The sequence below is a fragment of the Theobroma cacao genome, chromosome 5 (genome assembly GCF_000208745.1).
Source record: "Theobroma cacao cultivar B97-61/B2 chromosome 5, Criollo_cocoa_genome_V2, whole genome shotgun sequence".
Classification (NCBI taxonomy): domain Eukaryota; kingdom Viridiplantae; phylum Streptophyta; class Magnoliopsida; order Malvales; family Malvaceae; genus Theobroma; species Theobroma cacao.
The window spans coordinates 790,432-817,337 of record NC_030854.1 but is presented as its reverse complement, the minus strand read 5'-3'; the positions used below and the strand labels follow the sequence as shown (position 1 = coordinate 817,337).

Sequence of the window (26,906 nt, the reverse complement as noted above, 5' to 3'; positions counted from 1 at the left end):
TTAAATGTCACGAGGAAAATAGTTTCGATTGGGGTAATGAGTAATGAGTGGCAATTTCGTAGTTAGATTGTAAAACCATGTCTACTTATAAAATAATTTTGAAGAAAACATTCTTGAGGGCAACACATGGTGGACGACTGACTTTTTAACATATTAAGCTAAATTCCGCCGCGTCACACCGGATCCTTCCCTTTGCAGTTTCAATTCAAAAGCTCGGGTCGGGCATTCAAAAGCTGAGATTTAAACGAGGCTGTTGGATTTCTCGAGATGAACGATACTTAATCGGACGGCCCTGATTGAATGAAAGGGGGGTTAAACCCTGGAACACAGGACAATGGGCCTCGTGAATCGAGCGGTTTAAACTCCGCCCCTGCATGCATTTTTATTTCTGGGCCCCAATCAATCCACCCAAAAAAAAAAAAAACTTTTTCGTTGCTATTTTTTGGAAATTTGGAAAGGGACAATCCAAACGTTTGAAAATGTTTGTTCATTTTTTAAGTATTTAATTAGTCACCGATTCGGATCTTTTCATTAAATAATGACATAATATTTGAAAAAATTTGAATTTATTTTTATTTTTCATTACATCTAATAAAATTTTTATAATTTTTTTTAAATTAAATAATCAAAATATAATATCATTTTATATCATACGATATTAACATATTATAATAAATAATAACATAATTACGTAATATTTTTATTTTAACTTTTTATATTTAATATTTTTTATAAAATACTGTAATTTAATACTAGTTGGTAGTAGGCTAGTATTTAAAAGATGAATTAAGAGGGAGCAAGGTTCCAATAATGTTGAACGAACGACAATGCAAATATGATTTGGAGCTAAAAACCTAAATGCTGATGCTTCTAACATTGCAATTGGGGGACCTACTAGAATTGGCAGTCTTTATCTGCTGAGTCTCCTCACCTGACGTGCCAAGTCGAAGCCTCCGGGGGAACAGTATCATAAGGAAAGAAAAAACAAAAAGCAGAAGACCTTATTTCGAGCCGCAATTAAAGAGCAAAATTGATGATAACTGATGTTGAAACGAAGCATTTGCTTTGTCCCTATCTATCACTTTGATTTGATATTCATGTTTACTCATGTAATACGACACAATTAAGATACGTAAACACGAAATTAAATCTTTTTATCACTAGTCAATAGAAATATCATCGAACAATTTTGGACATAATACAATGCGGAATTTATCGTAGTTGAATTCATGATAAATGTCTAGACACGACATGATTAAGATATTCAAACATGAAATCCCTTACTGATTACATGGACAAAATACCCTAATCGAATGATCTCAAGATGAGATTTAGAGCTGCAGAAAGCAATTGAGGGTAACTGGGGAGTGGGGAATAAGCCAATTTGGCGGTCTCAAATCCTTTTGAGTCCCACATCTGTTTCTTTCCCCATATCATTTCAGGCCCCATCTTAAGAGATTCATAATTCATCTCATCTCCTTCCTTGTTTCGGGTGTAATGAATTTATACAAAGCTTAGCTGCACATGGGTCACGTGCCTTCCACTCTTTTTTTGATTGATTTTTTCTGGGGTCTAGAGTTTTCCATGATTGAATGGTCGGTGTCAGAAGACTGCAGGTGGAAGGATGTTCATGAATGCAAAGCACATTCATACAAGCTTTGACAAATTAATCCCATCTGGGCCAGGGTCACACATGAACTTAAATCCTACCTATATCTAGTCCTAAGGATGAAGGTTCTGTCTATATTAATCAAGCTTAGAAAAAGTACCGCAAATCAAGATGATATGCTGGTTGAAGAGATTTACTGAATCAAACAATATCATTACCAAGATATTCTTAATTAAAGACATTAAAATGGGTCAAGCCTACCTAATCCACCATGGCCAAAGAATTTGGATCCTTCAGGTTGCCTAGCCTAAGCCTGTTATTGGGCCGATAGAACCATGATTCAACCTCAAAGCAACAAAATTTTTGATTAACATGCTGCCATCAATCAAAAGGGGAACAAAAGAAATTAAGGCAATGCCTCCAAAAACCAGCATTTCAAGAAGTGGATAGAAGTATGATGTAGCTGCAAATAAAGAGCATGGTGTTATCTCCCGTGTGTAATGTGCAAGACTTGCATGAAGATGTCATTAGCGAACAGTAAAAGCAACCCGGACTTTGAAGAACGGAATCATTCTAATAATACTATTGGCAAAGAATGTTCTGTAACAGAAAAAATAATTCCAATTTAAGAGCCTAAATAGCAGGCCAACAAGCACATGAGATGCAGAGAATGTACAATTAAAACATTTGATCAAATGGCAAACTGAATTGCAATCAAGCATCATCAGCATCACTTCCACCAACCATAGCTTCCTGACTCACCAAGTAATTGCTTCCATCAGGGCCCAACACCTTAAACCTGCTCCACGGTTAAATATACATTTGAGAACATTGAAATATTACATGCAACTGAAAGAAACAGTGATATGGCACCTCTCAAGAATGAATTTTCCCTCTTTGTACTTCTGTAACTTCTCATGTGCAGCCTCCTACAATCAGTCACACTGTTAGGAAAGGGAGATAAGTTCTAAGAAATTAACTCATGCAACTAAGCCTTGTAAAGAAATCAAACCAGCAAAAACTCAATTTCAAAACTACTACTTACGTATTTCCATCCCACAATCGAGCCACACCCAACACAGAATATATCAACAACAGTGTGCATTCCAGTCATCATCATGCGCTCTTCTTTCTCTCCTACTGTGATATTCACACTGTGATGCATTAAGAAAGAAAATATGTTATTTGAACCATTCATATCTGCAGAATGCATATGACATAAGTAATGGAGCATGCCCCTAGACTCTCAATTCTATCGCAAAAAAAATAGTCATTTTGCATTCACCTATCCCGTGGTTATTCTTGCACAATTAGTATACTTCATTTATAATTTAGAATATGCAGAAAGAGGGGAACATATGGAAAGGGAACGACTGATTAATTGATTCTGGCTGTCTGTTTTCCTTTGGCCTGTTCTAGAATAGAGGGTAGTTGATTAGTTTAGATTGTTGACTTCTTACTTGCTTCTTTAGTAGAAATAAGATGATCTCATTCATTTCTTCTATGCAAATAAATAAAAAGGAAGGAAAAGGACATACCATACCACAAAAAACACCTTACAAATGCATAGCTTTCAATTCATTGATTGCAATAAGAGACCATATATAGTAGTATTAGTAGAAAAACACGTATGTGCATAATTTTTGAATAGAAAAGAATATTTCTAGGCAACGCTCTATGGAGACAAAAATTGGCTTTATAAAGTACATGACAAGGAAATACTTACACCTTATCAAAGAGATAAGCCTTTCCATGCCTGCAGTGGAAAGACTGAAACACAGGTAAAGGCTGGGTTAGTATATCTCTGTGTTGCTGAACAATACCTGATATAATGGAGGTCAACGAAAAACATGGCTATGGTGAAGTGATAGATAAGGCAGAGAATCCATTCCAATAACAGAAAGGAAAGGTCTATTGACAATCTCCCCCAACTTTCATATCCTTTTTTCCATCGATCAAGCAACAAAATGGCTTGATAAAAATCAGAAACATATGTATGTCCATGTATGATGATAGTTAAGTATATTCTATGGACATTCGAAACAAGTCAGACTGTATCTAAAATAAAATCAATGTTAATAGTCAGCAAACAAAGGATGAGGTGATTCTAAAACAAATAAAAATCTAAAATCAAACACGATAGACTGATGTATGAGCTGCTTATTCTCCTTCTTCCTTTTGTCTCAAATTTTTTATGTTCAAATTTACAACACCGCACAAAATCTTAGATGTAAAATCGAATAAACTCCAATTCAATCAGCCAAGTTGCTATTTAAGAACTACTCCGTAATCAAAAAGAGAAATGAAGTTACATACGAGAAAGTTATTTTCTAGCACCAATTTAAAAGCCCCATAAAATCAAAAGAGCTTGCTAAAAACAGTCACCGTCATTAAGACAGACGTGACCCTCCTTAGGCTTCCTCCCATCACAATGACTCCATACATCAAAGTTCTAAGCAAATATTAATTCCATAGCAACACACATAATTGCAAAACAAAGAGAAATCACACTGAATGCTATGTGGGCAATATTAGTGCGCATTTCTCCCATGAAAAATCATCAAAGAGAAACAGCATGAGGCATCGCAACCCCTAGGAAAAACTTCAACGACCACAAATTACAGAGCCATCAGCCTGTTTCATTTTTAAATTCTTAACATGAAAAATACAGCCATGATGCAGCCTTGAATGGTTGTTCAAATCATTTTCACTCGTTTTTGGGTCCATTTGTCACAGATTTATCAATTCCCATATCCCAAAAGAACCTCCCAAGGAACGCAGGATCAAAAGTAACCCCATAGAGACACTAATGCATTCACAAAAAGCAGAACAAAGGATTTTACAAACAATCTACAAAAAAGAGGACCTTAGAGATAATGTCATCGAGGAGAGCAAGATGGGTTTGGCAGTGCTTGCAGCTATAAACGCTTCCCTCGAGAGTGATCACGAACAGCCTTCCCATTCTGTTTTCTTTCTACTAAACCTTCCAAAAACCAAAAAACCCACAAAAAAAAAAAGCAAATAAATAACTGAAAAAGAAAAGAAAAAAAAAAAGAAATTGATGGAAAATGGATCGAGAAAGAAACCAAAGATGAAGGGAAAAGTAATGGCGGACGTGGTGCGTTGGAAAGCGTTTGGGTGCTGATTGTCACAGAGTGTCAAAGAGAAATCTAATTGTGACATTTGAGCCAATGGTGCACCGGTTTGGCCTTTATATATATATATATAGACATATACATCCATATTCCCGCAAAATAATGGATTGTTAAGCGTAATTACAATCTACTAATATCTGATATCTTAAATTCAAAAAAGGGTCCATTTCAATTAATAATTTCAATATTGAACTCAAAAGTCTTATTGTGACAGTGAATTTACTTATAATTAATTAATTTTATAGTTATCCAATTTTTTTTAGTATAAATTCAAATACTTTACTTAAATTTCAATAGTTTTCATAAGATGTAACACTTTATGTGACTCGAATTATTAATTATTTCATTCCTTATGAAATGGTAAAGTCATGATGACAAAATTATTATTCAAAATCTTGACATGTTATTCGATATCCAATTATTCATTACTTTAAAAATTTCACATGATATTTGATTTTTTCATTTACTTTATGTCGAAATTCAAAATATTCAAAATTCAAATAACATATGTTCACTGGTTGTGAAATTATAATAATAGTAAAATCTTTCTTCAATATTAGAAAAGCATGCATGACACATACTTAAATGAAATGGTAATAGATTTACCATTCGAATCTTATTGCATGACTCGATATCCAAATATCTGTTAATTCAAAACATCGTCCCTCGAAAAATAGCATGGTGCAATTTTTACTTCATTTAAATGCAAGGGAATTATGGCATTATTGATCAAAAATCATAGCAAAGCAAATCACTGCATGATAAGATTCTCAAAAGAAAATACTTTTTATTTAACCTAGATCATCATCCAGAGCTTCCTATGACCTGTCTTCTTCACCAAACTATGAATGAGTTGTGGCTAAAAACATAACATGATTAAACATGGCATCCCACAGTTGGACTCTAGCACTTGAGCAAGCCTCTCATCATCTTAGTCTCTGCTGAATCTTAATAGATTAAGCTTATAAATCTAAATCCTTCAACACCAATTTGCATGTGATATTGTCCATTGTTAAACAAGAATAAATGATGAAGGTAGAATACCAAAGAGATCACCGAATGCGAAAAATTGCATGGAAACACTTGTATAACTGTCCATGAAAAAATTGTGGTTCAGATGCAATTAGGAGGAAGAAACTCTCTGTTGAGGAGCTTTTCTCTCGACGCTGCCTACTCTGTGCGGAGGCCACAGAATGTGGACGACCCTTCCATTAACCAAACCCAAAGGAACCTACAAAAGATAGCTCATTCAAGTTTAAAGCTCATAGCAATGGAAATAAAAAAGAGTCAACAAAGTGATCTTCACTGCATTTTATTTAGTTACAAGATAAAAGAAATCATTCTTGAAAGAAACTTCACAAGGAAAAAGTTTCAACAACAAAATATTATCAGAAGAATTAGGAGAAACAAAAAGATTAAATTACAATGAACTTCAAGCTATCTAATCATGGTGGGGCAACTTACAGGGCCAAAAGACCTCGAGTCCATGCTTGAAGCTGAATTGTCTCCCTCAACCCAACAATGTCCTTCTGGAACCTTCACGACATCGTAATGAGTCCCAACCCAATCACCTGGTAAGCCAATAATTCTCTTTACATGTTTCTCCTTGTGATCATATGGAGAGCTGCAAAAAGGTTGCAGCCAAAGCGATATCAGATTTCAGTAATAAGACCATTTATGAACAGTACTGAGCATTTAAAAGATGAGTCTCATTTAAATTGATTGAGGAAACAGGGGATTGCATGTAGGAACATGAAATCCAAGTTTCGTCGAAATCCTTATGGAGCAACAAAAGAAATTACTCGACTACTTAATCTCTCTCCCTCTAAGCTCAGCAAAATGTGATTATTACTCTATCAATATCTCTAGTGTCTCCTTGATTTTCTAGTTTAATGAGAAGAAGTCCATGAAACAACATAATAGAGTTCGGTTCCATAATGAAGAAGAGCTTGATGGTAGCTTTCTTTGGTTAAGTAAGAAAACTTTATTCCTAAACCAACAGTGATGAAACACAATAATGGCACACAGAAGCCAAGAATGAAAAACCAACCCCAAATCTTGCTTCATTCACGAGGTGCCTGCATTGGGCTTAACACGAAATTGAGACAGTATATAAGCAATATCAACACAAACAATTACCTGAAAACTACCACATCGCCATGTGAAAATTTGTATTTTTGAAGGCAAAACTTCTCCACCAGAACATAGTCATCTGCAGCCAAAGATATGATTAGTAGCTACTGAAAGAATCAACAGTGATGCAAAACACTTCTTTCAACTCTCTCAAAGTATTACCACTCAATGAACCAAACAAGGTATTGGTTTTGGGATTAAACGTGGGAGACATTGAGCCACCCCGGACTGACACTATACTGGCAAATCGATCTGAAACTGTAAGCGAGACAAGCCCAACCGTGAAACACTTCTTTGCGACATTCCATAAAACACTAGGGGTTCCCATGTCCAAGTTTCCGACAACAGATGCATGTCAGGTGAAATATGGAACCATCTGCATTCACAACTGACAATCAGAACCAAAAAAAACTTCAACATTTTCCTCTAGATTAGCAATAAAAGTTAAATCCCAATCAATGTTCAATAGTAACACGATGTAAAAACTTCACAAACCATGCAATTTCGAGAATCAAAAAGACATACAACATCTGGGTATCCCAGAAACTCCCTTAAATTGAGAATGACGACATGAACAAAACAATTAAACAACGAAACACACACAATCAGGCCATCTGCCTTGAATTCCAAGCTACAACACTGCCAATATTGGATTAGGCAAAAAATTGAACATCTTACTTGCTGTGGGAGCTGCATAAAGGGAAATTCATAAACGCAGTTACTAAGGTAAGAGCATTAAGAAATCATGGAAGGAAGAACTCAGTTACCTGGAGAGCAAGAGAAGCAATGGGGTAAAAGGAAAGGCAGGCGCGAGAAAAGCTTCGGGGTCTTTAGCTTATTTTGATTCTTATTGCTTGCGGTCGTCGCTCTGAAGCTCGGCAGTTGACGTCAAGAACTGCTAATAAAGGAAAGAAATAGCCCCGTCAGCAAAAAAGCAGAGTCATATGGTCCATTTGGTCAAGTAAAAAAAAGGGGATTTGAGGTTGAACAAAAATTAATTTAATATTCCATTTATTTCATATATAATAAAAATAATATGATATAAAAGCTCGATTAATTAAGCTGTTCGAATTTGCTAAATTTGAATAAAATTATTTGATCAACGTTTAATTCTTTGTTTGATATCCCCTTTATAATTTTACATTTAGTGTTTATGAAAACATAAGGTAAAATTGTCGAAAATGGTACCAAAGGAAAGATCAATTGGGCAGACAAATAATCAAACTCAACTCAGTTGAATAAACTTAGTTACCCCCAGTTCATCAAATCAAGTTTTTAATTAAATTAAATAAAATTAAAAGGAAAATTCCTAGCAGAAGTTCTGTTTCTGCCATAATCAGGCAAAATGAGCTTTTGGGTGTACTTAATCTGGCCCTGGTCCAACTTCTTCTGTGCCCTTTGCTGCTGTTAAAGGATAAGATGATATGGAACAGGGAACACACTCTGACAAGCTTTGTTCTTGTTCAATCAAGTTTCCTTTTCGGATAAATGGCAGAATCAAGAAATTTTCCAGTTTTGGCAGAGAATGGCATTGGCTAGCTTTTGCTTCTGATGAAAAGTTTCCCAGCTTAAACCTGACCGTATCGACCCTGTCTGGTCTGAAAGGAACAATAGGCTGCAATGGGAGCCAAACCCGCTTGGCCGAAGAAAAAGCTGAGTGCTACTAAGGGATGGAAATGATTGTTTCTCTATGCCCTTTTGTTTACTCTGTTCATAATGAAAGCCAGCCTCTGTTCATTTTGATGAATAAATCTGCACTTTCAACATACATACTTGCAATTTTGAAGGGATTGGTTGGTGTATGTCTTGATTAACATAGAAGTAGAAGATTTGTTGTAACCAGACAATTTGAGCTAGTAGCATTCTCTGCTGGAAACAGTCGGGAAAGTTATAAATTTTTTACAGCATAGAAGGCACATACAAATAGTACATCTAGCAAAATTCTACTCAAGCAAAGGAATCCTTTTAAGAGGTGAAGGTGTCAATGATGGTTGTGTGAAGAGGGTCACTCAAGTGGGTAGCCCAGTTGTTGAGAGGACCTTTGCCTGTTGCAGCAGCTTGGACTGCAAAGCCCAGGAAAGCAACCATGGCAAGGCGTGCATGCTTGATCTCAGCCAGTTGAAGGGTGGCTTTCTTCTCTGGGTCAGAGGCCAAGCCAAGAGGGTCAAAGAACTTTCCTCCGGGGTACAGCCTCTTCTCAGGGTCAAGCTCTGCGTTCCTTTGGAATTCAATGTATCCGATCAGCAAGACTTCGATCCAAATCAATGTTGAAATGTTGAACGGAAGGGGTTGGCCTAGGTAAGATGACCCCTCAACCAGCTCTACCTGAAATAACCAGACAGTTTATGTTATTCCCTCTGAAAGCAACTTACATTGGCCATGCCGAGTTTCAAACAAGTAAATCTGCTCTAATTTACTAATTCCTCATCAGATAAATGTGCAGAATGACTTCCTTTCTCAAATCCAGAAGGATCAAGACAATAACTACATTTTACCCTGAAAAGGTTTCTCATCAAACAAGTTTCTATTCCCATATGCTACTCAGTTTCAAGTTTCAACAATATTTCTAATGAATCCATCAACAAAAGGCATCGAAAATTAAGCTTGGCAGCCTTTCTACTATATCTTAACGTTAATTAGCACTCAAAACAGATCATGACTCAATCATGCAGCAAAAGGATGGTTTCTAAAAGCATTTCAGGGCAGCAGGTAAGTAAACTAACCTTGCCTGCGTCTTGCCAGGTAACTCCAGTGAGCCATTCAACAGTAAGCGCACCAAGAGTAGCCAACATGGCCCACCTCCCATGAATCAGCTCACACTCACGGAACCTCTGCAGACCAAACACCTCGCTGTACGGCTGAAACGGTGTCGCCTTCACGTCTGAAACCTCTGTCCTGGTCCCAATGATCTCACCCGCCACATTCTTTGCCAGGTTCTGGTCCAAAGAATCCAGTTCATATTGCAAGTACTCTGCAGGCTTCCCCAAGCCAAAAGGGTCAAACCCGTAGTCACCAACCAAGCTTCCGTCTAGCCACTCGGGTGCCACAGCTCCCGGATACCATAAAGGGCGATCGGAGGTTGGTTTCGACACTTTCCTGGCAGCTTTCTTGCGGCCTAAGCCGAACCTGGCCACGACTCTCCCTGAGCTAGTGTAGACGTCAGGGAGGCGGGTGCCCATGAAGGATGATGTAGCTGCGGCAGCGGCGGTGGCAGCCATGGTTTAAGGGGAAGACTAACGGTGAAGTGATGGAAAGGGAAATGGGATATCGTTGAGAGTCTTTTGGAGTGTGACCTTTCGCCCAGTTTGTGTTATAATAAAGGAAAGTGCTTGATCAAGGTTTTCATGGTTCTATCCATGAAGGAAGATGGTGAGCGTTGGATGAAGAAGCGTATCCATCTAACGTATGAGGAAGTATAGGCCTTATCCCTGCCTTATCTGCTTGTGGGGTCTTGAGATTTTGACTGTTTTGCTCTTCCGCCGGGCTTGTGGAGCTGCTGTCTATGTGGCAAGTGGGGCACCGTCGGTGTTTTTTGCTCTGATCTTTTTTGTGGCTGATGTTGCTTGGAGAAAAATCTCTTGGATCCTTGAAGATATTAAATAATGAAAATGTCTTTAAACAAATAAAATGTTCTCGTTTTGTTACTTATTTGGTAATTTCACGTTATGTATTTTTAAAAATTTTTGAATTAGCATTTAATGCCCAAAATTTAAAATTTTAAAATTATAATTTTTAATTGATAATATAAAATTAAAACTGCTTAATATTTGGAAGAACTTGTGAGGGTTCAATTTGGGTGTAAAATCTTGTAATTGATTAATTTTTTTTTATAATTAAAGAGGAGATTCGAATCCTATTCTTTAGATAAGGGATCATGCACCAACTAATGAACCAAATGCTCGGTGCATAATTGATTAATTTTTGACATAATATTTGAAAAGAAATTTTAAGTTATTTAAAATTTTTTATTATATTTTAATTAAGTTTATATATTTTTATTTTATGTCAAATATATACAATTAATTAACAATACTACTTATCATTTTATACACATAGATACGTCAATATATCATATTATCACCTATTATACCATATCATGTCGCATAAAAAAAATATAAAAATTTATTTAATTTAAAATAAAAATATAAAAATTTAATTAAATATAATAAAATAATAAAAATTTATTTAAAAGATTTTCAATAATTTTGTAATATTTTAAAATATTATACCTTAATTCTTTACTTTCATGATTGATTTTTAACCGAAAAAAGCTTACAAATTGATTAAAAGAAACAAAAAAAAAAAAAACCTCACGAGCACCCCATGAATTACTTTAAAGAAATCCAAGAATAGGCTCAATTGGGCCCAATTAAGCCCAATTTCTAAATCCACTTTGAGGCCCAATAGCCCAATATAAGCTCACGCGTAGCAGATGAACGTTCAACCTCCCAAACCAATCAGCGATCCGCAGTCAGTCATTTCAAATCCTCCTCAAGAAAAAGCGAGACACGTGTCAAATCTCCACACGTGCCTCTGATATCCTCCCCTTGTCGTCAGGCGCACAGGATAATTTGGCGGCAATCATGATCATCACCGCTCAAAACCTCCATCGATATATCAAACCAAAAAAACCCCTTTTTCCATTACGTAGCCCTAATTAAAAAAACAACCGGCTATATCCGGTAAAATAACCACATTGACTTTTTGGCGGCAAAAGGCCTTCACGCCTAAGCCCTAAAGAAGCAAACGGGCTGATCCGGTAACCTTTTTCTATCAAGTTTTTCACAGCTCTCTGGTATTTTCCTCGCTTTTCCCCTCTGCCCTTTGATAACCTCTGAAGATTCTCTGTTTTTTCTTTTGTTTGCTCTGTTTTTTCTCTCTCAAAAGTATCGTCGTTTGGCTGATATTTTCTCTAAGGTAGCGTCGGTTTTTCTTAGATCTGATTCCTTCTTTGTTCTTTTTTTTGTTTTTTTTTTGTTTTTCTTAATCAGATTTTCTCGCCTCTGTTTGCTCGCTGAGAGTGTAGATTCTTTTCTTTTTTAAAAAAAAATTTTATGTTCATATTTTTATATTTTTTTTCTGGTTGAAAGAGAAGCAGAACGCGAAGTAAGCGAAATTTTGGTTATATTCCATTGAATGAGAAATTTAGAAAGATTCGCAACTCTGTTTTTGATTTCCTGTTTCATAGAGGAATTAAATTTTCTTTAATTAGAAAATAATCATATATTATGTTTATTTAAGCACTTTATTATGTTATGAAAATTGTTTAATTACTAATTTTTCATGAATTTTTTTTGTAGCTATGTGATTAAGTTTAGCTGAAATTTTGCTTGACTGATGGTACCTAGTAATTACGAAATATTATTCTATTTTTCTGTTTTATTTTAGATTATTCGAGTCTTTTGCAATTTGTTCCTTTTTATGGAAGTCAATTTATTCATTATTGATAATCCTTTGTTATTTTTGGGTTTACAGTAGAAAATAGAAATGAAGGGAGCTAGAGGCAAGGGTGCAGCGAGGAACACGGCCGAAGCCTTGAGGCCTGCTGACGACAGGTTAGTTGACTTCTGCTATTTGTTTCTTTTTTGTTTGGATAGTTGAGTTCTGTTCTATGTTTTTTTAAATTTGAAGTTTATCTTTCAGATTTTGTTTTTTCGGTGAGAATTTGTTAATTGTTGTGGTTGTTGTGGTTAATGTGTTCTCCATGATTGCTAATAAATGAGTTTTAATTGATACCTGATGGATGTTCATACATGGATGGTTGGTACAGTGGGGGAACAGGAATTTTGTAGTGATGGATTGTGTGTATCTCTATTCTTTTCAGAAAGGTTGGGAAGCGGAAGGCGCTCGTTGACCAAAGCAGCATACGGAAAGCCAAGAAGGAGAGAAGGGCTATGAAAGACCCCAACAAACCAAAGAGGCCTCCTAGTGCTTTCTTTGTGTTTCTGTATGTATCTTGGACTGTAGTTGTGAACAGAAATTACTTGAAATGTTGTTTCTTTTGAGTGTTTAATTTTCATTGATTTTGGGTCATGTTCGTGTGTAACAGCGAGGAGTTTAGAGCTACTTTCAAGAAGGAAAATCCTAACGTGAAGGCTGTATCAGCTGTAAGTAACTAGCAATCTTTCAGCACGTTGTTGAACGTATGTGTCCTGATTGGATCTTTTGAGTTGTTTGTTTGAATTTCTTTGCTTGAAGGTTGGGAAAGCTGCGGGTGAGAAGTGGAAATCCTTGTCTGAGGATGTAAGTTCTGAAATCTTCACATAGATGCTAACATGTAATGATATTTAAGTTTGCATGGACCTTGGGACCACATTTTTTTCCCTCTTTCTGCTTGTCTATTGGTTCATTTATACGTAGTATCTTTGACCTTTGCCATCTGCTTTGATTGACTTTGGAATTCTTTGTGGTTTACTGTTGTCCAAATGTATGCACATGCATCTTCATTTTTTACTTCTAAATATTTGCCATGCCATTTCTGTTGGAGGCGCTAATTATCACGCAAGATAGATTAGTGGTCATCGTAATGAAAAAGATTTCCATTCCGAAGAAGGGTAATAATTTCTGGCACTGACCTTATCACCTGTTCATGAAGGAAAAAGCTCCTTATGAGGCCAAAGCTGCAAAACGGAAGGCTGACTACGAAAAGCAAATGAATGCCTACAACAGGAAGCAGGTGAACAATCTGCCCTATTGTTTCCTCATTTCCGGCAATGCTTTGCTTGACTTGCTGCTTGACTTTTTATTTTTACTGTGATAATTGACAGGAAACTGCTGCTAATGGTGAGGAGTCGGAGAAGTCAAAATCGGAGGTGAATGATGAAGACGATGAGGCTAGTGGAGAGGTAGTTTAATTTTTATTTTCGGCCTGCATCAATTTGGGCATGTTTCCTATGCTATTAAGATACATAATTTACTCTTGAGGACATAATTAGGACTTGCTGCAAACTGTGGGCTAATTTTCACCAGGAAGATCTGCATCCAGAAAACCTTTTCTGGGTTTTTGTTTCGCCTTCCTTTTATATTTCTGATGCTTTACTCCTGCAGGAAGGACAACAACAGCCGGACGATGAGGAGGAGGAAGAAGAGGAAGAGGACGAAGATGATGATTGAAAAGGTGGATGGTTGACTTTGGACATAAGATGGTTTTAACATTGGAGAAAAGATTCTAGATTTTGTATGTTTATAATTAGACTTGTAGGTCAAATGTGGTAAAAACTCTTTGGAATACCGTAACATCCTGATGCTATAGGCATCTGTCTTGCTTTATATAACTACTATTCACCCACAAAGAGCCATATATTCTCGTTAAATGTTTCTTCCTTGGTTTCTTTTTTTCCATCTTTCCCCAAAATGAAGTCTTTTGAGATATTTAATGTATTTAAATTTTTCATATTATAAATTTACTTTTTAATAATTTCTTACCCTTTTTCATATTATTTGAGAGGAAAAAGAAAAAAAGAAATTGAGAATATATAGATATATAGTTCAGGGTACATACTAGATTGGTACAACGTACAAACACCTATAATCTTTCAAATTTTAGAACATGTATTTGTACGGCGGAGAAAGGATTTCCGTTTTGTTTTGTTTAAGCTCAAGTCCGAACGAGAGAATATCACGTCAAACGTTTTAAAAAATATATCGAACGATCGAGAAAGATCGCCAGATAAGAGAATTTGGTCAAGAAAGATCATAACATTTCAAGACAATCATTGAGATTCGAAGGCAAAGGAACATTTTGTTTCTAGAATTAGATGAGAACTTTTCAATGTGGAAAACATACCTTAATAACAAAGAATATTTATCTACATCTTCTGAAATTTTTACTACAATGAAATGAAGAGAACATGAATTATATACAATGGAACCGTACTGTTATATACACTTCTAAAATCCAACCCGAATAATAAATTGAATCATCGGAGTCTTGGATCGTAAGAAACAATCTTCGGATCCGGAACGATGAGCGGTAACTTCTCAATATACATGAAGAGTCGCTTCATATTCTCCCTCAGTATCGAGGACAAATCGACAATGTCATTGCTGCTGGTATATATCCAAAGATCACCCGAATCAACCCTTTTGAGGCTGTCCCTACAGAAGGGGCATGACTGGGACTTTGCGTGCCTAAAAGAAACCATAAGGGCACAAAAAACATTATCCCCAAAGATGATTATGCCTTAACTTTAGCATAAAGTGACAATGGCATGTAAACTATCCATCACAAAAGCTAAAGCTTGAGATGCTAAGCTCTTTAAATTTGAAAGACCCTTCATCATACTATCTCTATTATTGCATAATTCAATTTTGGGTTTGCCCCACTTTAATCTCATCACCCCCACGATATTGCTCTCTTGTACCTAGATAGGAAAAGGAAAAGGGTAGTGATGTTGGATAAAGAAAGCACAATTATGACAACTTACCAAGTCCGGTAGCATTTCATACACATTGAATGGTTGCAGTCAGGCAACACGATCTTGCTGTGCATCTCCATGCAAATCCCACATTCTTCTTCTCTCTCTAAATCGATTTCAGAGAGCTTTCCTTTATTCATTTCATCCCTTTTCTTATACTTTGCAGCACAAATTTCCTTCTGTTTCCTGTCATCCACGTCGGTGATTCCTCTTTGAAGTTGCAGTAATGAGGGAAAGATCACCCCTGCCATGATAAATCCAAACCACTCGAATAGTTAGATAAACATGAATCACAAACATGCACAACAACAACAAATCCTTTCTTACACACCGTAGAATTCCCTTATGCTAGCTTTCCTTTCATGAATTGACATGGTGGTTTTCCCATCAGCATATGCCTGCAGATAAACATCACAAATTAATGCCCTTTGCCATGTTATCATTGCAAACTTCAAAAGGAACATCAGGAAATTATTACACAACATCTTGCAAATCACCTTGTAGATAAGAATTCTGAGCAATCCCAAGGCACCAGCAAGATAGCAATCAGTCCACTGAACAAGAAAAAGAAAGAGATGAGCAGCCGGACTGTACGATAATCTCATCTGAAGGCAGGTACCATCATATTCTCTTGGATAATCAGAAGCCCTGATCATTAAAAAACAATTACACAAATCAGAAAACAACAAAAAGATGGACCAAAATGGAAAGGACAGAACTACCAACACATCTCTGCAGTTGTTGCATTCAGCAAGAACATGTAGTACAAGGTAGTCCCTACCATTTATTAATCAATGCTGATGGAAAATCCGTTATAGAAAAATCAAACTACCCGAAATTATGAAGTACAGAAAAAAAAAAAGAGGAAAACTAGATGGAGGTCCCCAAAAATTTTGGGGCCATCAGCAGACATACAAACCACATGTATAAAGTAACATTTGAATGCCACTCTGAACATCATCTATAAAATTTGGGCAAATTTGAATCAGTTTGCAATTGGCCACTGGAAGCGGATGAATATCACTTCACCATGCTTATGAGTCTCATCTGAACCATTCTGTGTTATATGTTGCGTACACTGTTTTACCTTTTCTGGCTAGGCTTGATACTGGATCAGCAGTGTCGAGAAAACTCTTAATTTTTAAGCTTAAATTCTATAAGCATGATACTTTCGGGATAAGTTAACTATATCCCAAGTATCTTAAAGCTTGAACATCTACTAATTTTCATTACTACAGGAGCCATCAAGAATGCTCTCACCGGAAAAAAGGAAAACATCTCAGCCAGTTAAGGTAGATAACAAATATTACCAATAAAATTTTTCCAATTATGTAATGAAAATTCCATATAGAACAGAACCATAGCCATGATGAGAATTATCATACTTTCAATCAAAAGTCCCCCCCCCCCCCCCCCACGAAGTTACAAAATTTTAATTTGCCGAGTGACAGGAAATCCACACCATTGGGATTTTGACAGAAAATTAGAAAACTCTCCACAATTGAAGACCCAAACAAGTTTTAGTGTTGTACCAAAACAGAAATATACTTTAAAATAAATAAATATTCTTCATCATCATCCACAGAATATCACAACACTACTAGGAAAAGAAAAAGGAAAAAGAAATGAAGGCGGAGAGACAGAGAGAAGAAATTACAGGGTATTGGCGAACTGAATATCAGCTTCAAGAGCCTTGAGAGAATCCTTAAACGATTTCCTCATTTCCCTTTCCCTTTTTTTTTTTTCTTTTGGGTAACAACTCTGTAACTGATTCACAGCTCAAAATCCAAAACCCCAACTACCCATTTACCTCAAACAGCCCTTTTACGCATCATCATCATCATCTACACTTAACCAAAAACTCAAACCAAACGCCAAAAAAAGACTTAAGTTTTTCTTTCTTTTTCGATCAAAGAAACAGAACAAAACAGACCCAGATTCCTGTTTCTCCCTGTATAAGAAATTCTTCTTCCAATTTAGAAGAAGCTGAGGAGTGTGAGAAATAGGAGGACAAAAAACAAAGAGAAAAGGAAAAAAGGCTTTGGGTCTTCGCTTAGAGCACACGTAATCGTATTTCCATTTATCTCTCAACTCAACACTCAGCTAAATTCGTATTAAATGCAACCACACCCCAAGAAGGAGAATGAAAAGAGGAAGCATTTTTATTTTTCGAAATTTACAAACCTACCCTTGACATTCCCTTCCTTCTTTTTTTTCTTTGGCGTGGGGTGCATGAAGGAGTACGTGCATCCGCGGGTGACTGTGACTACTAGGTGCTGCTACTGTTTCACGAAGACGACAAAGAAACAAAAAAGGAACAGCGGGACGGAGGAGAGATGGTGGCGGGAGGGGCAGAAGGTGTAACACGTGGCGACCATGCATGATGTGATCTAACGGTTTCCATGATGAGGGTCCCACTTTTTTGGGTAGTTATCTGGTGCGAGTGTCGTGATCCGTGCAAAACATGGACCCCACCCAGCCCAGAGTTATCCACGTGTAAATCCTTTGCTTGCAAAATCGCAGATCGGGGGAAAAAACTATTTTTTTTCAATTTAATTTAATTTTTAGTTTCCCATATTTGCTTGATCGGTATGATTAAGTAAATATTTATTCGGTGCGGCAAACAGTGCTAATAAAGAGGCAAGCTTTTCAATGATAATTACGAAAATGACACGGATATCTTTTGTGGACTACACCTTTCCATGATTCTCAATCCACACCTCATAATGCGTATACATAATCAGATATCTTCCAGTATCTCAATGGTTTAAGGAAAATACAATACTATATAAATAGATTCGGATTAAATATTAAATAAATAACATAAAATTTTTAATATTTATTTTGCAATAAGCATTCTCGTCATTTTTTATTTAAATAAACTATTTTGGTATTATTGAGTATTAATCAGATCCGGGTATGATTATCTCATAATTAATGAATACCTTATAGGTTTTCCTTCTTAATTTCGAATCGAAATATTAATAAAAATGAAGCAAGAAATGAAATAAAAAAATTAAAAAAAAAAGAAAACAAGAATACCCTTTTTTCATTTAGATCTACGAAAGGACTAAAACCTATTTAAGGTGTCGTTAAAAGTGAAAGCAGACCCATGTGTTGCTTTATGCTTTCACCAACATCCATATGCCTAGGCAGGAACAAAGACCTAGAAGAAAGAAAAGAGAAAGCCCCATGTTACTCACTGCTGAAGGAAAAATGTTTAGCACAAAATGCAAGCTAAAGCTACTGTTACCACAAACGTTTTTAAAGGTGAAATTAGGTGCAAGGGTCAAATGTTTGATATTAAAGACCTTAATCATTCATTATGTTGCTTAAACACCTTGGGTTTAACCCCAAAAATTCCAAATTCTAATGATATCAAAAGGAAAATGAAATCAGCAGATTAGTACCCTAAGTTGATAAATTAACGTGCAAGATAGCTTGACTATGCAGCTGTGTGACAAAATTGACATGAAGATGATATAAGAAAAAATGATCATTGTTCAAAGCAGAAATGAAGAGAAAAGGAAGTTATTACCACAACCAACTTGTGAAGACCGCAGATAAACAATTCTAGACTAGTTTTTGGTTAGTAAAATGAACTGAAAAAGTCGCTATTGTCATAATTTTTTTTTTTTTTTTGGTTCTGATAAGGACATGCCAACTTCTAATAAAGGATGCCACCAAACAGAGAAAATCAAAACTCCTTTGAAGAGTCACAAGCAACCATTACCTTGGACAACTGACATATCAAACCACTATGTTGATCAAGTAAAATGGAAGTCTCTAGTTACATCTTAACATCAAGGTACCACAACAAAAATCCCTTACCTCCATTTGGTGTCTCGCTTGGTTTTCATAATTTTGTGTCAAGTATTCAGTAAACTTTTATTGATAGTATAAAACTCAACACATGACGCAAAAGAGTACCCAAGCGAGGCATCATGCGGGGAAGAAAATTTTTATTTCAAGGTACCATTGATTTCTTTTCAAGGGTTAAACTCTTTTTTGAGGCAATTGCCGTTTACCCAATTCGATTTTAAATAAAAATCTTACTGTGCAAACAGCTGTTGGCAGAGCTACTAGATCCTGCTTTCCTTATCAAAGTTCAACACGCAACTGCAAGATCCAAGAGAGGCTGCTAGCAGTGTCAGTACCTACATATTTAGATCAAGTCAAATTAAAACCAATTTAAGGCATACCGCATCTAGAAGTATGTAGATAACAGCCCATTGATACTAACATAATGTTAAAAAGGAGTGTAAGAAAGATACTATAGAACATAGCGGAAACAAGAAAGTATAGTAACTCTCAATTCTAGTATGATGGAATCCTATCAGCTACTTTAATTTACATGGTCAAAAATCTAACACCCCTCAAAATATAGGATTAGAGAAGGTGGATAGTCTTTCGAGTTACAAGCCCAATCATGAGAAATCAGATTTCCAAATTTAATGACAGATTTACAAATTATAGTGTTGCTTTTTCAACATAATATAACTTCCTAGTGTTAAACCATGTTTATGCATCAACCTTTCCTAGGACAGCAATTTCCTTGCATTAACATCCCAATTCTTACCTGATTCCACACAGTCCTGTTGCAGCGTATTCAACATCCAACTTGAATGGGATGTGTATCCATTATGATGCCAGAATTCACTTCAAAAAAATGCTCTGAGCAAGTTGAGTGGTATACTCCAGAGGCCATATGAAGCTTCTTATTATGCCCTTCATACATGCCACCACAAATCCCTGTCCATTCCATATGTGCAATAACAAAATCTCAACCAAGTATACTCAAAACACTTCATCCACCATAACGTCTCTGCCTTTTCTGAAAGGCTAGCAATGCCTTTAAAAACTCAGCTTCTCCAAAATCAGGCCACAGTGATTGTGCAAAGAATAGTTCAGCATACGCCAACTGCCATAACATGAAATTGCTAACTCTAAACTCACCGCTGGTCCGTATGAGTAGGTCAGGATAGGGGAACTCAGTGCACTTTGTTTCTAGTTCCTGTTCAATTAAAGACTCGTTGATGTCACTGGGCTCAATAAGACCACACTTTGCCTTCAGTGCAAGCCTTTGGCAAGCTTGAACAACATCATAGTGTCCACTATAACTGACAGCTACAATTAGTTGAAAACGTGCGTTGTTCTTAGTGGCTTCCTCCAAGTTGATTATCAATTCTTGAAGGGCCTCAGGGAGCCTAGCTAAATCTCCAATAACAGATATTCGGATGTTTTCCCTGCTATTAGACAACAGATCAGCGAGGTTTAAATAGTTCACCACTTTCTTCCTCAAAAGCTATCAACAAGTCAGAATGTAGAATCAGAGGAAATTATGGCAAGAGAAGATTAAACAGTCACAGCATTGATATTTCATCAATAAATATAAAAGGGCACTCAACCAAGACATTTGAAAGCATCCTATTTCAAGACAACCCAGAATTAATATTTGAGGAGCTTTCTATTTGCAGTAGAGAAAGGCATTGCATAAGCATTCATTGGGTAAAAATTTTAAAGCAGCCCAGGCACCAATTTGTATATGTTGAACGCATTTTGGAAGCCATAGTAATAAAAATGAAAGGCTTTAAGGCTTATAACAACAAGATCAAAACCAAGATAATTGAAAAGCATTGAAAACTACATCGATACAGATCTAAGTCGGAATCTCCTAGAAATCAGCAACATTCTAGAAACTAAAACATTGGGTTTCCAATGCAAATGCAGTAATGCAAGAAACTTATAGCACAACTTCAACTAAATCCATGCAAATTATGAAGCTATTTGTTATTTTAAACCCAACAATCTACAGAAGTCCTATTAAGAAAAATTAGAAAGAACCATATTAGCTAGTTTATTTCTCTCCAATTCCACTACTTTTATAGAGATTTAAAAATTACCTACTTGCCATTTTCCACCCCACTTTCCCATCCAAAGGAGAAAATTTTAATTTCTTTTCAGTTTTTCTCAATCCAAACACACCGTAAGTCCGACGTGTATGAGTATTACCTCAAGAAAATTCCCGTATCCTCCTGCATTCCCCTCTCAAACAAACTCATCAAAAATTCCACTTCCACCTGCAATAAAGCAATATGTAAATGAACACTCCAATTAAAAGAAACAATTTTTAAGGTAAAAAAACGGGGGGCAAAAAACTAACTTTGGGACGAAACCAATTATCACTAGAGAAAGCAAAAACACTGAGAACTTTTATTCCCCATTCGCAACAGAGCTCCACAATCTTTCTCAAGGACCGTACGCCGGCCTCATAACCGGACCCCACGGGCAAGTCTCTCAACCGGGCCCACCTCCGGTTTCCATCCATGATCACCGCCACGTGTCTCGGCAATGCCTCTGGCCGTAGTCCCAACGGCAGCGTTTGGTCTTCGACTCTTCCATCAAAGGCTTCTTCTTCTTCTTCTTTGCACTGGTGGATCAGTGCGCATTCCGTGGTGGAGCAGAGTGGGGATTTCGGCACGTGCGAGGTCAGCTTCTTGATCCTGTGGTGGTGTGGCTGGTGCGAGAAGGATTTTGACCGAGGGGAGAGTGCGGTGATGACCGGAGGGAGAGAGAATTGCAGAGAGAAGTGCATTGCTAGGGTTTTTCCTTTTTCCTGAACAGTGACGACGGTTTAGTCAATTTTGCCGCCAGGTGGGACTTCATTCTCTTTTAAAGTAACGGTAAACATTTTCGCGGTTTAAAGTTTAAATGTAATCAACGTCTATTTTATTTTATTTTTATGAAAATATAAAAATTTTAATTTTGACAAATTTTATATTAATATATAAAATTCTTTTTGATATATAGATATTCAATATTATTTTTAATATAAATATAAACAATAAAAATATTAAGAAATATCCTCAAAAGAAAAGTTGGACAAAAGAATGAGACGAAAAAGTACTTTTTTTTAGTAAAATATAAAAAATAAAATGAAAATGCACATTGTTGCTTTTATATAAAATAAATATTTGACTTAATGTTAAATTTTAAATACTATTATCTTACATTTTAGTATTTACTTTCAATTTTATAATAACTTTTGATGAAGAATAAAAAGGTGGAAACAACAAACTATAGCCTTTTTAATGTAAAAAATAACAAAAATAATAAAAGGAAACAATCTTATACTGTCCCTCCAATGTACAACCTCGAATTATTGCCCCATCAAAAGGATCCTACCATGGCAGGTGGCCATAGTAGCTCAGTGCCTCAGCTGCATGGGAAACTTGGCACTTTTGCTCATTGCCTGCCTGGTACCTCAACATGCAGAGCATGTCTGTTTTGCCCAAGTGCACTTTTCTTTCCGGGCACACGGCAGCTCTGGTTCCTAGTGTGAAAATATGCTGTTTGATCATCATATTTTGAGTGTTGAAACTTAAACATGGCATTCATCAATGGAGATTTCCTTGGGGACCCTCAAATTAATTTGATGAGTGTCCCATCCAGCATTATCCAACTGTTGGATGAATTCTTTGAACCTATCATCCATCTCAGACAAACTTTTCACGAGCTGATCAAAGATATTTTCCGAGACATTCAGGTTTTCGTGTAGCCAGTAAGTTTGCCACACGCTACGCAAGACTGATATGCTTGTAGCACCAGCCTGTAGTCAGTTTTAGGCCTGATTAAAGTTGAAGAGTTAACCTCATGAAAATATGCTATGCAAAACTTACACACATACCTTGAATGAAACAAAGACCTCGAAATCTTTTCGCTGTTGGTTCACCATGAGAATATATTTTTCCCTTGCATATATTCTCAGGAGAGTCCTCAGCTGTTCTAGGAAGAAAAAGAAAAGAAAAGCGGCTTGAATTATCAAAAATGGAATCTTTCCTGGCAAAATTTGTTGTTATTATCATCATTGATCCATTTACTATTCATATATGAGCAGCAAAAGAAATCAGGCAATACCATGGAAATGGATCTCCCACCACCTAATATCTCCTCCATGGCCACACCAAAAATAATCCGTGGCCTTATGAATCTCTGCCATGACAATATATTTTCTTCCCTATTGCACTCATTGCATCCTGTAGAGCAAAAAAAAAAGAATGGGTCGTTGCTGTTGGAACAATATATTTCTTATAAGCAATAGTTCAAAAGGAATATAACTTTACCAGGAACTCTAGAGTGTAAAACATGTGATTTTACCAGAACACGTGCACGCTTAAGATTTATCTGTCCAAAAAATAAAAAAGAAACCCATATCAAACACTTGAACTCTGTTTCTGCATTCCTATAAGTTTTCCTTTGACCCTTATCCTCACTGTCCAGCATGTGCATAAAATTGATTCTAAGAGAACATAAACAATTATGATAGAGAACTTGGCATTTAATTATGTCTCTATCCCAATAGAGTTCACATATTAGGCCTGATTCAGCCTCTCTGAGGGAAAGGAGTCAGTTAGAACTAGAGCATACTTACTGTGTTAAATCGTAGAGCTGAAAGTGACAGATAACGTAACCAGAGGTGAAGAAGCCGCATGCTTCCCCATGTCGACACCAACACTGGATATGATTTTACAAGGTCAGGAGTATCCTGCATTTATGATTGTCAATACTCAAATATAACATGTTGAAGCAAGAAACGTTCAGTTGCTCATGAATTGACATCCATCCAGAAAGTATCCTGAATAACTACACTACACACCAGGATCAGTATGCCAAGATAAAGACCAAGCAGCTGAGCAGTTACTTCCCAAACTTCCTCCTGAAAATATTGGTCAACTAATTACTAAGACAACTTCATTTTGTAAAACTGACCTTACATATCAGTCATACAGGGAAAAAAGTTTTTAATTAAGGTAAAGCTCTCTTTAATCTATAAGGAATCATACATGCTACCAGTATATAAATATACATTACCTTAGCAGCCACCTCTCCCAGATTTCCTGAGATTGCAAAATGGTTTTGAATCACACGGAATGAAGGATCTTTTAGTCCTCTTGCCACTGCCTGGTCAAATTTCAATCTTCAGCAAATTAATGAAAGCTACTTTGCACTTACATTAAAACTGACACAAAGGAACTGACTATAGTTCTGTAATACAATTTAGAGGAAAATAGAGTGGATGCTTGCACTTTTTATGTAGTCATTACACTAATCAACAAAGACTATGTCACTTTTCAAAAAAAAAAAAAAACAAAGACTATGTCGGATATAACTGGACTTGGTATAAATATGATTGGTAGTTGTTCCCCGTTTTCCCTTTCATGAAATACATACTTATTGAGCATGAATTGAAATAGATAGAAAGCAACTATAAATAATGGTATGACACTCTGTTAGAAAATATCAGGATCAGTATGCCCAGAGCAATACCTTAGCAAGATTCCCAAGAGATGCCAATGGTAGGAAATAGGCAGGATAAACTTGAGTTGTTAGATCAAATATACTGCCAAAAGATTAAGACATTCAGTGGTCTCTATCAATTCTAATATTATTTAACTACTCTACAATAAAAACAAACCTTCCAGCACTGCCAATGAAGTCTGCATACATGCGCCACTGTTTAGGATCATCGTCAAAGAGATTTCCAAATCGGCCACCTGAAAAAATAGCAACAGTAACCAATAAATTTCATCACATAACTTTTCCGAACTTTAGCTCTTTCTATAATTGCCAGACCAATGAACAAGCGCCCAACAGCTCCAATGCCATCTTTGGACACCCATCTACACAAACAGTCATGTAAATGGTTCAATAACATATAAGACTACTTTGATATAAACAAAATAATTGTGTACTTCTGTTATCTCTACACTAGGTACAGAATCAATTAGACGCGCATACAGAGAAGTGCAGAAAAAACATTTATTCTTTCCATTATCAAGCATAGACAAAGCTTTCACGTAGACATGGATATAGATATCTTAAATCATGGAAATTCACCTGCTTTTCAAAAAAATAAAATCATGGAAATTCACCTAATGGCGGCAGCTGAAGCAGCAGCTGAAGTTCCTGAGAAAGATCCAACACCAACAGCCTGCAATAATGGGAAAGACAGTAAAATAAGGGGAAGTAGAAATGCATTCAAGATGCCAAGAAGAAACAGAAGCTCATTGAAAAAGAAAGACTACATGGTCAATTAAACTGATGTTGATAATATAGAGAAACAAAAACTTATGCCATCCTTTTTTTCTGGTCAGAAAACTTATATGATTAATAGCTCCACAATGCCACATAAGCATAATAGAATGGTAAGTTAGTAACAGTAATAGATGAAAGATTCATTAAGAACAAGCTAATCTGAAAATGCCATGGAAGCCTCATCTGCAAATTCACAAACTCTAAACATCATTCACGGTATCCAAAATCCATATTAATTGATACCAAATGAATTCAAATTATAATTAGCGACACCAAAGAAAACTATATCTTCCAGAAGATGATAACACCCGTTTTTGAAGAAAGCAACATTTTAACAGTTTAAAGCATGTTGTCTTCTTTCAAGCCAAAATCAGGGAGTGAAATATCCTAGGGCACATACCCAAGTAAGGATAATGGCTGGAGTTAGATTGACATGCCTTTAGAAGACTTGATGTAACTAGAGTGTGACAGATCCATCCAGTAACATTCGTAGGAAACTGTAACAACATGTATTGCAAGTAATCATCTGAAACTGATCCTGCATTGATCACGAAGAAGGATAACCAAGTAGATTAGAGATGTCAACTAGTTAAACATGGTCAGTTGGTTGATACTGATTAACCAATAGCTTTGATTATTAGGACAAGTAGAATCAAAGAGCAAATGGAAGGAAAAGTTGGATGTTAGTTTACCTGGTAAACCAGCGGGCAAGATAAAATCTTTGAGGATGCCTGGTAACCAGGATAAATTTGGGTCGGATAAATGCGAGTCCTGGAACTCATTACTTGTTGAAACATGTTTCCCAAGAAAAGCTCGAATCTGCAAATCATCACCAAGCATGTATCTGATAATGAAACATTGATCAAGAGCAACAATTCAGATTCCACTTTCCAATAATACCATTTCCATATCTTCCTACCAAATAAACAAGAATGAAATGTTGGGGTATAGACCTCTTAATAGTACCATTTCCATATCTTTCTACTAATATCACTTGGTCTTGACTTTCACTATTCCTGAAAAAAGAAGAAGAGAAACTACGGTTAATGCAGGAAATGAAGCAAAACAAAACATGGGTTCGGTGAAGGGTCTGATACCTATCACCGTCAGGCTCTTGTTGACCTTCCTTGGAAGAGTGGAGATTTTGAAGATGGCGTAGTCTCTTTTCGATGCTGTTTCTTCGAGAAGGAAAAATTCGTGAAGGAAATGAGATTTGCGAAGTGTAAGAACAAGACATTCTTAGGATTGATTTGAGCTTGTTAGATTTTAGTTTATCTGAATTGAAGATGAACTCTTTTGACTTCTCAGTGTTCCCGCTGCAAATCTTAAGACCAATTGAATACGGAAGAAGCCGAAGAAGGAAAACCAGGTGTCGCCTATCCGGTTTCTTCGCACCTTAACCAACCAAATCGGAGCAAACCCGATTTAAGGACTATTGGGCAATGGGCTTTTGTAACTCGGCCCATCAATGGAGGCTGGAGATAATTATCAGACTAG

The 26,906-nt window shown here is 36.3% G+C and overlaps 7 protein-coding genes across 13 annotated transcripts; 1 reads left to right on the top strand and 6 right to left on the bottom strand.

Annotated features, from left to right (window-relative positions):
* On the bottom strand, positions 2,148–4,815 carry LOC18597557 (protein yippee-like). Of its 2 annotated transcripts, none has more exons than XM_007026671.2 (6): positions 4,696–4,815; positions 4,476–4,592; positions 3,336–3,379; positions 2,655–2,763; positions 2,483–2,538; positions 2,148–2,408 (listed from the first exon to the last, which is right to left on the bottom strand). In XM_007026671.2, the coding sequence occupies exons 2-6, from the start codon at positions 4,569–4,571 to the stop codon at positions 2,324–2,326; spliced, it is 390 nt and encodes a 129-aa protein (XP_007026733.2). In that variant the 5' UTR covers positions 4,572–4,592; positions 4,696–4,815; the 3' UTR covers positions 2,148–2,323. The 2 variants fall into 2 exon arrangements, with proteins under 2 accessions (XP_007026733.2, XP_017977080.1); XM_018121591.1 differs by having other exon boundaries at positions 4,476–4,586; positions 4,696–4,806.
* Positions 2,148–7,835, bottom strand: LOC18597556 (mitochondrial inner membrane protease subunit 2). Of its 3 annotated transcripts, none has more exons than XR_001928119.1 (10): positions 7,665–7,835; positions 7,060–7,285; positions 6,904–6,976; positions 6,229–6,388; positions 5,809–5,995; positions 4,476–4,592; positions 3,336–3,379; positions 2,655–2,763; positions 2,483–2,553; positions 2,148–2,408 (listed from the first exon to the last, which is right to left on the bottom strand). XR_001928119.1 is itself a non-coding variant. In XM_007026668.2 (5 exons), exons 2-5 carry the CDS (start codon positions 7,223–7,225, stop codon positions 5,888–5,890), a joined length of 507 nt encoding a protein of 168 aa, XP_007026730.2. In that variant the 5' UTR covers positions 7,226–7,273; positions 7,665–7,833; the 3' UTR covers positions 5,532–5,887. The 3 variants fall into 3 exon arrangements, 1 of the variants encoding a protein (XP_007026730.2); XR_001928118.1 differs by having other exon boundaries at positions 7,060–7,273; positions 7,665–7,833; XM_007026668.2 differs by lacking the exons at positions 2,148–2,408; positions 2,483–2,553; positions 2,655–2,763; positions 3,336–3,379; positions 4,476–4,592 and having other exon boundaries at positions 5,532–5,995; positions 7,060–7,273; positions 7,665–7,833.
* On the bottom strand, positions 8,688–10,207 carry LOC18597555 (chlorophyll a-b binding protein CP29.1, chloroplastic). The gene is made up of 2 exons (XM_007026667.2): positions 9,621–10,207; positions 8,688–9,222 (listed from the first exon to the last, which is right to left on the bottom strand). Exons 1-2 carry the CDS (start codon positions 10,113–10,115, stop codon positions 8,863–8,865), a joined length of 855 nt encoding a protein of 284 aa, XP_007026729.1. The 5' UTR covers positions 10,116–10,207; the 3' UTR covers positions 8,688–8,862.
* LOC18597554 (high mobility group B protein 1) lies at positions 11,683–14,277 on the top strand. 3 transcript variants are annotated; one of them, XM_007026659.2, is made up of 8 exons: positions 11,683–11,814; positions 12,373–12,452; positions 12,722–12,844; positions 12,947–13,004; positions 13,096–13,140; positions 13,493–13,573; positions 13,665–13,742; positions 13,945–14,277. In XM_007026659.2, the coding sequence occupies exons 2-8, from the start codon at positions 12,385–12,387 to the stop codon at positions 14,008–14,010; spliced, it is 519 nt and encodes a 172-aa protein (XP_007026721.1). In that variant the 5' UTR covers positions 11,683–11,814; positions 12,373–12,384; the 3' UTR covers positions 14,011–14,277. The 3 variants fall into 3 exon arrangements, with proteins under 3 accessions (XP_007026721.1, XP_007026725.1, XP_007026724.1); XM_007026663.2 differs by having other exon boundaries at positions 11,689–11,814; positions 13,960–14,277; XM_007026662.2 differs by having other exon boundaries at positions 11,694–11,814; positions 12,376–12,452.
* Positions 14,658–17,470, bottom strand: LOC18597553. Its single transcript, XM_007026658.2, has 5 exons — positions 16,972–17,470; positions 15,812–15,962; positions 15,646–15,712; positions 15,324–15,558; positions 14,658–15,027 (listed from the first exon to the last, which is right to left on the bottom strand). Exons 1-5 carry the CDS (start codon positions 17,034–17,036, stop codon positions 14,817–14,819), a joined length of 729 nt encoding a protein of 242 aa, XP_007026720.1. The 5' UTR covers positions 17,037–17,470; the 3' UTR covers positions 14,658–14,816.
* On the bottom strand, positions 18,227–21,997 carry LOC18597552 (dehydrodolichyl diphosphate synthase 2). Its single transcript, XM_007026657.2, has 5 exons — positions 21,478–21,997; positions 21,327–21,394; positions 19,894–20,560; positions 19,371–19,471; positions 18,227–18,480 (listed from the first exon to the last, which is right to left on the bottom strand). Exons 1-3 carry the CDS (start codon positions 21,907–21,909, stop codon positions 20,122–20,124), a joined length of 939 nt encoding a protein of 312 aa, XP_007026719.2. The 5' UTR covers positions 21,910–21,997; the 3' UTR covers positions 18,227–18,480; positions 19,371–19,471; positions 19,894–20,121.
* Positions 22,371–26,875, bottom strand: LOC18597551 (protein root UVB sensitive 5). 2 transcript variants are annotated; one of them, XM_007026655.2, is made up of 15 exons: positions 26,507–26,875; positions 26,363–26,425; positions 26,102–26,253; positions 25,847–25,947; positions 25,247–25,305; positions 24,948–24,994; positions 24,790–24,868; positions 24,642–24,714; positions 24,186–24,275; positions 23,971–24,030; positions 23,746–23,859; positions 23,438–23,498; positions 23,232–23,350; positions 23,002–23,094; positions 22,371–22,923 (listed from the first exon to the last, which is right to left on the bottom strand). In XM_007026655.2, the coding sequence occupies exons 1-15, from the start codon at positions 26,644–26,646 to the stop codon at positions 22,696–22,698; spliced, it is 1,479 nt and encodes a 492-aa protein (XP_007026717.2). In that variant the 5' UTR covers positions 26,647–26,875; the 3' UTR covers positions 22,371–22,695. The 2 variants fall into 2 exon arrangements, with proteins under 2 accessions (XP_007026717.2, XP_017975996.1); XM_018120507.1 differs by having other exon boundaries at positions 26,376–26,425; positions 26,507–26,540.

Coding starts and splice junctions, on each gene's coding strand:
- LOC18597551 (XM_007026655.2), bottom strand. CDS start 26,646: ATGTCTTGTTCTTACACTTCGCAAATCTCATTTCCTTCACGAATTTTT. Junction 26,426..26,506: donor CAAGAGCCTGACGGTGATAG/GTATCAGACCCT, acceptor TTCTTTTTTCAG/GAATAGTGAAAGTCAAGACC. Junction 24,276..24,641: donor CTCTTGGGAATCTTGCTAAG/GTATTGCTCTGG, acceptor AAATTTGACCAG/GCAGTGGCAAGAGGACTAAA.
- LOC18597553 (XM_007026658.2), bottom strand. CDS start 17,036: ATGAGGAAATCGTTTAAGGATTCTCTCAAGGCTCTTGAAGCTGATATT. Junction 15,559..15,645: donor TAGCATAAGGGAATTCTACG/GTGTGTAAGAAA, acceptor TTATCATGGCAG/GGGTGATCTTTCCCTCATTA. Junction 15,028..15,323: donor ATGAAATGCTACCGGACTTG/GTAAGTTGTCAT, acceptor GGTTTCTTTTAG/GCACGCAAAGTCCCAGTCAT.
- LOC18597557 (XM_007026671.2), bottom strand. CDS start 4,571: ATGGGAAGGCTGTTCGTGATCACTCTCGAGGGAAGCGTTTATAGCTGC. Junction 2,764..3,335: donor GCTTATCTCTTTGATAAGGT/GTAAGTATTTCC, acceptor AATGCATCACAG/TGTGAATATCACAGTAGGAG. Junction 2,409..2,482: donor GGAAAATTCATTCTTGAGAG/GTGCCATATCAC, acceptor ACCGTGGAGCAG/GTTTAAGGTGTTGGGCCCTG.
- LOC18597552 (XM_007026657.2), bottom strand. CDS start 21,909: ATGCACTTCTCTCTGCAATTCTCTCTCCCTCCGGTCATCACCGCACTC. Junction 21,395..21,477: donor ATAATTGGTTTCGTCCCAAA/GTTAGTTTTTTG, acceptor GCTTTATTGCAG/GTGGAAGTGGAATTTTTGAT. Junction 20,561..21,326: donor GATACGGGAATTTTCTTGAG/GTAATACTCATA, acceptor GTCTAATAGCAG/GGAAAACATCCGAATATCTG.
- LOC18597555 (XM_007026667.2), bottom strand. CDS start 10,115: ATGGCTGCCACCGCCGCTGCCGCAGCTACATCATCCTTCATGGGCACC. Junction 9,223..9,620: donor CCTGGCAAGACGCAGGCAAG/GTTAGTTTACTT, acceptor TGGTTATTTCAG/GTAGAGCTGGTTGAGGGGTC.
- LOC18597554 (XM_007026659.2), top strand. CDS start 12,385: ATGAAGGGAGCTAGAGGCAAGGGTGCAGCGAGGAACACGGCCGAAGCC. Junction 12,453..12,721: donor TTGAGGCCTGCTGACGACAG/GTTAGTTGACTT, acceptor TATTCTTTTCAG/AAAGGTTGGGAAGCGGAAGG. Junction 13,743..13,944: donor ACGATGAGGCTAGTGGAGAG/GTAGTTTAATTT, acceptor TTACTCCTGCAG/GAAGGACAACAACAGCCGGA.
- LOC18597556 (XM_007026668.2), bottom strand. CDS start 7,225: ATGGGAACCCCTAGTGTTTTATGGAATGTCGCAAAGAAGTGTTTCACG. Junction 6,977..7,059: donor CTTGTTTGGTTCATTGAGTG/GTAATACTTTGA, acceptor CTTTGGCTGCAG/ATGACTATGTTCTGGTGGAG. Junction 6,389..6,903: donor GGCGATGTGGTAGTTTTCAG/GTAATTGTTTGT, acceptor ACCTTTTTGCAG/CTCTCCATATGATCACAAGG.